The sequence below is a fragment of the Microtus ochrogaster genome, linkage group LG5 (assembly GCF_000317375.1).
Source record: "Microtus ochrogaster isolate Prairie Vole_2 linkage group LG5, MicOch1.0, whole genome shotgun sequence".
Lineage (NCBI taxonomy): Eukaryota > Metazoa > Chordata > Mammalia > Rodentia > Cricetidae > Microtus > Microtus ochrogaster.
This window is the reverse complement of record NC_022031.1, coordinates 47,230,851-47,239,191: the sequence shown is the minus strand read 5'-3', so window position 1 is coordinate 47,239,191 and position 8,341 is coordinate 47,230,851. Positions and strand designations below refer to the sequence as shown.

Below are 8,341 nucleotides of genomic sequence, written 5' to 3'. Positions count from 1 at the left end.
CCTAGCCAGTTTGGATGTTCACCTTCCTAGACCAGGATGGAGGGGGGAGGACTTTGGACTTTCCACAGGGCAGGGAACCCTGACTGCCCTTCAGACTTGAGAGGGAGGGGGAGAGGAGTGGGGGGAGGATGGGAGGAGTGGGAGGCTGGGAGGAGGCAGAAATTTTTTTTCTCAATAAAAAAAAATTCTTTTTCCTAAGTGTTTTACAAAATATTACTCTTTGGCGGAGTAGTAGAGGGGGAGGGGGTAGATGGGAGAAGGGAAGGGACAGGAGGAGAGGCTGGAGGGGAAACTGGGCAGTATGTAAAATAAATGAAAAAAATGTTTAAATAAAAAAGAAAATAAAGACAGGTGGTGCACACCTTTAATCCCAGTACTCAGGAGGCAGGGGCTGGAGGATCTCTGAGTTTGAGGCCAGCCTGGTTGGTCTATAAGAGCTAGTTCCAGGGCAGGTGGGCTGTTGTGCAGAGAAGCACTGCCTCAAAAAAACATAAATAAAAAGTAAAAAAAAAAAAAAGAAAACTTCTTGAACTACAATTAACAAATGAATAAATAAATGTAAAAGTGTTTTGATTATAGAAAAAAGAGAAAACATAATTTTTTAAAAAATTCCGAGATCTACTTCCCAGTATGAAATTTAAGCCCCTCTTCCACTCCCTACAGGTGAACATTTGGGTCTTTTTCTTTGGCAGTGTTGTCTTATATATGCTAGGCAAGTGTTCTACCACTAGGCAATATCACAAGCTCACAAGTGAACTTGTGCGTACTAAAAAGTTAACTGGTAATCAGCAGAATTTTGATACTAAAATTTCAAATTTTCAAAACTAAATTAAACCCAGTCTTTTCCCAAGGAAATTCCAAGTGTCAGATTGAATTGCTCAAACCATTTAAAGTATCTGGTATTCCCAAACTCTAGAAATGCTATTTGCCTATTGATACCAGTTGTGTGCCAGGTGAGCCCCATGAATGAAAGGATGGTACAGATGTTCTTCAATCACAACTGCATTTTGTCACATTAAGGCAACCATCACTTGACAATATCTTATGTAAAAATTCATAAGCCTCGTCTGGGGTGCGTTACGGCTTATCCACACATGCTCGCTGCACACAGCGGCTCTCTGCAAGGCTCACAGAAACAGTGGCTTCCTGCTGCTGTCCCCCATTGGAAGCACATCCTACTGCTCATCACTGACCCAGAAAGAGACGGACATCCAAACATGGTCTCTGCTGAATGTATCACTTAGCACCCTTATAATGTGGAAAAGTCGTAAGACAAAGCAGTGTTGTCAGAAGCCTCAGACATACGTAGAGCCACCCACTGACCAGTGTTCCCTCTTCCTCTCAGCTACACTCCTTTCTCTCACCTTTCCTTCTACATATTCCTCTGCAGCTCATAATTTCTGCCATAAACGCCAGCTCTTCCTCTATGCTTCTTTAGCACTAGGATTATTATCCTGGTCTTTCTGATTATGTATACAGAGGAGGAATAGCTTTGTGTAATCAGTTACTTCCTGTTCACAAAGTCCAGTTACGTGAGTTTGTTCCCAGATTTACTGTATTTTGTTAGACCATGTTCAGTGGCTATCCCCAGGAGGTGTTTTTTTATGGGAAACAGAGGAGTTGACGTGGGAGGACTGGAAGGAGGGAAAGTGTGGTCAGCGTGTATGAGACAAGGATGAGAGTCAGAACAGTAACAACAACACAGCCAATCTCAGAACATAAAACCCCAGTCACCATTGTCCTAATAATGTTACACATCAACTAACAGTTTACTTGGTGATGGAAATACTACTTAGTACTAAAAATACAAAAATAGAATTAAAACAATACTAACAAAATATTTCATTATAGAAAAATCCTGTAATATGTTATATTTGAAAGTTCCCATGTAATAATGTATTTACCTGGCAAAAACTTCAAAGTTTGCAGCATCTGTCTTTCCTGAGAGAAATCCACCATTAAATGTGTCATGTTGTCACTGACTTTTGGTTTCAAAGAAAGGCGAAAGGCTGAAGCCATTGTGACTCTATGGTAAACACAGACAAACTTTTTTAAATAAATGAATGCAAAGTAACAAATTTTACATAATTTATAAAATTAAGATGAAAATTACTTCACTTAGTGACTGTAGAAACTGTAACAAAGGCATTCAAATAGAAATTTACTTTGTCTTGAAAATTGAAACAAAAACTGAAATTCCGGCCATTTTTATAAAATATCACAGACATATGGGTATCACAATAAACAACATGTAATATAAACACTGTTCACAAGATCCCATCCATCAGGACCTCTGTATACAGTCTCACTGGCTTCCTAATGCTGGCCTCACTCATCTTCACCAAACATCCTCCCAGCTACTGCTACACCACGTGCCCTCCACACGACAGAGGCAGAAGGACCTAACGTTACACTGCAGTACCTGCTAATGACAGGCCGTGGGCGGCAAAGGGGAGAACCGAGGTCATTAGGGGTGAGCTCCATTCTACCAAGATACCACCCTCTCTACAGCATCAACTACGGAGAGACACCATGAGAGGCAGTCCAGGGGATCAATAAACACTCAGATAACTGTGCAGTAAAATACAAAATGAGAATCAAGGCAAATCAGATTTTACTGTATCAAAGTATGGAAGATAGAAAGTTCTTAGTTAAAACTGAAAATTGAAAGAAACTCATAGGCTGATGTGAAAAATGAAAGCCACTTAATTGTGTCCATTGTACCTGCTTCTCCTCAGCTACCCAAGTAAGAGAATTCTTTTTCCACATACAAAAAAGAAAAGAAACTCTTATTCAATTAACTTGTGACTTAATCATAATTTGCATTTTTTCATTTCACCATAATTTTTTTTTTACAAATATTACAGTCAGTCCTGCACTATCCTTGAAGAAAACAAGAGAAAGATACAGAAGTACTGTTCACCAATGTTCTCTTCCTCATATACAGCTCGAGAGAGGCTACACAGAGTGCTGCAGGACCAAGAGAATGAAAGAATCGTCAACCGGATCTGCCACCAAGAGATCAAGGGATGAAACATGGCAAATTTGCTGATGGCAAGCTGTTGCTAAATTCAACTATTTTACTTCATTTAAAAACAAAGTAATCACTGTGCTATAACAATGAAAAGGCAGCAATCAATTAGTTTTTCAATAAAAGTACAACACTGCAATCAGTTCATGGGGAAGACAACGCACACCGCCTGACTGCATCAGAAACCAAATGTGCACTCTGTCCTCCACATGCACAGAGCTAAGCTGCTGCTTCCCAAAGAACGACTTCCATTTCACTGGTAGTCACGAAGGCTCAGCTTTGCACGAGCTGGTCTGTACAGCCCTGAGTATCATTTAAAAGTCTAGAGCATGGCACTGAGATGAGACAGTTCACAGATCTCAATCAGTAAATTGGGTTTCTTCTAAACCCGATGAACAACTGCTTAATGAGAAATGCTGAAATCTATAATATCTACAAAAACTAAATTTGACATAATCAACAATGAACACAAAGAAAAGAGAATGCCCCCAAAAATGCAGTAGAAATTTCACCACAATAGAAAAAAATAATAATAATAAATTATAGTAAAAAAAAAAACCTTAAAAACTTATACGAACTGTCAGACAGTGGTGGCATATACCTTTAATTCCAGCACTCAAGAGGTAGAGGCAGGTGGATCTCTTTGAGTTCAAGGCCAGCCTGGTCTACAGAGCAAGTTCTAGGACAGCCACAGCTACACAGAGAAACTCAATTCTCAAAAAAACCAAAACAAAATAAAACACCTTATGTGAATCAATTCAGAGATACAATATTAAAAAAGCAAACAAAGTGTATTTATTTTAAACTGAATATATTTAAAGTCAAAAATAAAAATCTAAAATTGATAAGACATTCTCAAACCATGCTGTATATGTTTTAATTCATTTGACTTTCTTAAATTATTTAGAAGCTGAATTAAAACTCCTCCCACTGTTATTAATTTCACAAGAAAAAAATTACAAAAGAGATGAACACATTTAATCAAGTTTTTTAAAAAATAGGTCAAGACCTAGAAATGTTCTTCTGACAAGGTGCAAAGCTCTGTGGGTATCCAGAGAAAAGAGTGGAGGCTTTAAACAAAACAGAACAAAGAACTCAGATTCCTGAGCATTAACCTGAATACGGATGCGATCTCCTCGAGAGGCTGACTGAGAAAGAGGCGAAGATGGGACTGTTCAATGAAGAAAGAAGACATCAAAGCTGGCGCTGAAATTAAGTTCAGACAAAGAAACCTGAACAGAGGTCATCAGGAGTAAAGATGGGGCTGAGAAGCACAGAAACAAACCCTGAAAGGAAGGAGAGATTTGACAAAGTTTCTCAAGATTCTTTGGACAGTCCAAAGCCTGGTTAGGATTGATGTTTAAACCAGAAAAATCAGGAACCACAGTAGGGTATAACAGAATAGTAGCTAGTACGGAATAATAATCAAGCCTGGGTGTAAGACACTTGTTCCTGGCTAACCTCAGCAGACAAATCTACCTTATCAAGGACTTCCTCTCTCTCACCCATTCCTCATTTAGTACTTCTCACTGAGCACAGAGTGTGAAACTACATCCTAGCTACTTGAGGCCTGAGGCAGGAGGCATGCTTGAACCCAGAGTTCAGGAGCAGCCTAGCAAATAGTGAGTCATCTCTCAGGATGATGGCAAAGCCCTAGTGATCTTCCTATAGCCAGAACTTAATGAACCACATCATTAATCACCTCATAATATAAAATCTACAGAAATGGACATTGGTATTTGTGCTAAGACTGCTTTGTCACTATGTAAATCTTGTCCCCTCTACCCCATTGTCAAATAACCACAAAAGAAACACAGTAGAAAATTTCTCCAAATGAACAAGGAACACCGATTCTCCCACAACCCACACTGAGTGTTTCTGCGAATTATCTGATGAAGAATAAACTGATCTAGACTTGAAGAGACTGAAGAGTTGTGCCTGTCAGAGACTCTCACGATCATGAGATAAAAACCTTAAGTTACAAACTACAGACAATGCTCAATGACTTGTCAGGAAGGCCAGTGACACCACATGTTAGCTCAGCTCCTTCAACACGCACACATTGTTCTACAAGTGCTAAATGTCCTTTTATAGTCCAAACTCTACAATGAGAGACACCTTCTAAGCCAAGGTACTTAATAGTTTTCCTGAGTTTTTCCCTACAGTATAAAAGCAAGATAGTGGTGGCATTAGAAGAAGGGGGTGGCTCCAGAAGAGGACAGAGAAACACACAGGTGTTAACCAGGACAGCAGTGAAGAGCCTTAGCTCCTGCAGACACTTGGCAGCACTGGGCTTCTCTGAAAACAAGATCCACCTATATTTAAGAACAGCAGCAAAAAAACTACATCCAAGCAAGATGTACTTTAAATTATTCAAAATAGATTAATCTTCAATACTAAACTAATTAACAACTATTCTAAAACTAAAGCTAACTATAGTATTACACCAGAAATGAAATTCTCTTAGAGATATGTAATTTTCACAAATTAAAATGTGACCTTAAAGAGTTTACTGGTTATTCTCTGATATACAGAGCACATTTTCTTTACTTTGAACTTAACAATTACATATTGTTATTTTCATCAACAGAATTATAAGAAAAATGGTTTCTGAATTTCATTTCTGACTTCAATATTGACACTTAAATAAAAAATGTAGGTTTTATACCATACCTATCCTTGATCTGTCTGGCAGCCTTGGAGCCAATCAGGGAGAAGAGAAAGAAGGTAGTTAGTGCTTTTCATGCAAGTTCAATGGTAAAGACATGCAAGAAAAGTTAGCATATAAACCCTGCAACAGATTAGTCCATAATTCATCAAAACATAAATGACAGGAAATCTAGATAGTCCATATAAGCTTGATAAAGTGATGTTAGGACCACAGTAGAATCAAGACCCCCCACATCAATCACCATAAAAGCAGAAAAAATTAACATTTCAACTAATTTCATGGACTATAATTATTTTAGCAGATTATCAAGTACACCTTCACTTTTATTCGGTCTTTTATTCTTCAACCACAACAATTTCTTTCATAGATGTACATTTCTACGGATCCCGGCAGTTTTTATGTTTATGAAAGTGTCCCTGCTGGCATACAAGACTAAACCCATAGTTCTATCCTTCGCTCCAAGAATGTGCTGGAACAGCAGAGGTTCAGACAAGGGGAGATGAGAAACATCTCAAGTGGGTCTCTCCCTCAGGAAAGGTCACAGAAGCTAGCTACTTACACCTAGTGCATATATCGTCTGCTTTTGTTTTTGGAAAAGAGAAATACAAGTTTAGGAAGGGTTCACAGTCATTACCTGGTATTACACAATCAGAGAACAACAATGAAATCATAAAAAGTCCTTGACTATTTATATATGAATAAAATACAATGTATCCAACAAAAGATTTTCTTCCATGCTAACAAGCATAGTTAACAATTACAGCTGACAAAGATGGCAGTTTTGCTAGCATATCGACTGATATACTTAGTAACTGAGTGCAATCCAGTGGAAATTAGCCACATAAAGTGCTGCTTCTGTTTCTTCTTTCTTTCACACCTAACATTGTTTCTACTTGCTACAGGGCATTTTTATACCTAGTCTGAGTACCATCGAAGCCTGAGGTTTGATATAGATCACAACAGGCTCCAGCTCCAGCATTATCAGTAATCAACTCTGTGCCCTTGTCTGTTTTGTTTCTCTACTAAGGAATTTGAGTTCTTAACGTTTTTAAAACAAGGTCTACATAGATCAGTCAATCCAATACTGTGGCTCTCCAATCTCCTTAGGTTATGAGCCTCGTCTGACACAGCTCCTTTCATAAGGAGAGCATTAGTCAACTATTACATTGGTTTTGAAAAGTACTGTCATGGCAGCTGGAATTAAAAATGAATTTCATAAGGTGTTACAGGAAAGAACAGGGCCCCTCCTCTGCACGTGACACTTCTTGACATACGGAGGAAATACCACTGTCATTACCCTTCACTCCACACTGACACCAGATGAAGAGTCTAAAGGTGCTCACTTGTATTGCTTACTTTTTGTGGAAGTTTGCTTGTCCACACAGAGTATGCGTTGTGTTCTTCCTGTTCTGTCAGTGTTACTGAGACAGCCCTTCCCACCCGCAGTGATCTGAGGAAGCCTCTGCTGAGCAGATCTGGATAGGGAAGTTAATTCTGGACGTAGGAAGTTAGCCTACTGACATGACAATACTCTCCAGTACTACAGCAGCACTTGGTCTCTTTCTTGCTTTTCCTGTTTTATTTCCTGATGGTTTTGAACTTGGTTAGAAGAATATTGTTTCCCATTCATAATTACCAACTAAGTATAAAAAACCAAAAATGAATATTTGCTTAACCTTATTCTTTGTCTACAATGAAAAGATACAGTAACTAATATGTTCTGTGAGTTTTTCAAAAACTTTGAATACTTGTTTCTACATTTTAAAAACCTGGGGGCCGTGAACGTTGTTCAGTTGGTAAAGTGCATGCATAGCATGCATGTTGCCCTAAGTCTGATCTCCAGCAACGTAATGAGCACGGTGGTGTAAACGCATGCAATCCCAGCATTTAGGGTGGAGCCAGGAGGATCAGGAGTTCAAAGTCATCTTCAGATAGATAGATAGATAGATAGATAGATAGATAGATAGATAGATAGATAGATAGATAGATAGATAGCTCAAGGTAGGCTTGGAATATACATAAACCCTGTCTCAAAACAAGTAAACAAGTAAATAACAGCACGACTAGGCTGTCTCCCTGAGAATTTACAGAACAGTTCTTTTGCTGTCTGGGATCAATGTCAGCAGTGTGGTATTCAGAAACATCACAGAAATGGTGGATGACTTCCTGTCTGGTCTGTGGTTATCTCTAAGATGATATTTATACATGCTTCATTTTCAGAACTGTAAGTAACCAGGGATATTACTTCCCCAAATAATCGTGCTTCCTCTGGCATAAGACCCACATTAAATCCACTTTAACAGCAGTGCCTTTGCTAGCGACACCAGAATTGTCTGTAGTGAGGAGAAGTGACACTTTTCCCAGGAAACATTGGAAAGAAAACAAAGGGTGGTTCTCCGCTCCAGCACTGACGTGACCTTCACACACACCCAGCCTCCTCAGCTTGCTCCTTTTTCTCTTGCCAGTTCAAATAACTTCTAATCCTTCGGCTTGTCCCTGGGCACAGACTGCGGGCACATGGACGTCCTTGTCTCACCTTCCCTCTTCATTTCTCTCCCCTGATGAAAGCACCTTTGCTCCCACGGTCCCCTCTGTCCAGCGGAGGCACGGCTCACTGCAGAGGCTCCCACGGTCCCCTC

The 8,341-nt window shown here is 39.3% G+C and overlaps 1 protein-coding gene across 3 annotated transcripts in view; it reads right to left on the bottom strand.

Annotated features, from left to right (window-relative positions):
* Window positions 1-8,341, bottom strand: part of Fsd1l (fibronectin type III and SPRY domain containing 1 like) — a 65,743-nt gene that overhangs the window by 34,910 nt on the left and 22,492 nt on the right. For all 3 annotated transcript variants that reach the window (XM_026786676.1, XM_013351950.2, XM_013351951.2), the window contains exons 5-6: window positions 5,705-5,727; window positions 1,905-2,026 (exon numbers count right to left, since the gene is read on the bottom strand). In XM_026786676.1, coding sequence (XP_026642477.1) covers window positions 1,905-2,026; window positions 5,705-5,727 — 145 coding nt within the window. The remainder of the gene's footprint in view (window positions 1-1,904; window positions 2,027-5,704; window positions 5,728-8,341) is intronic.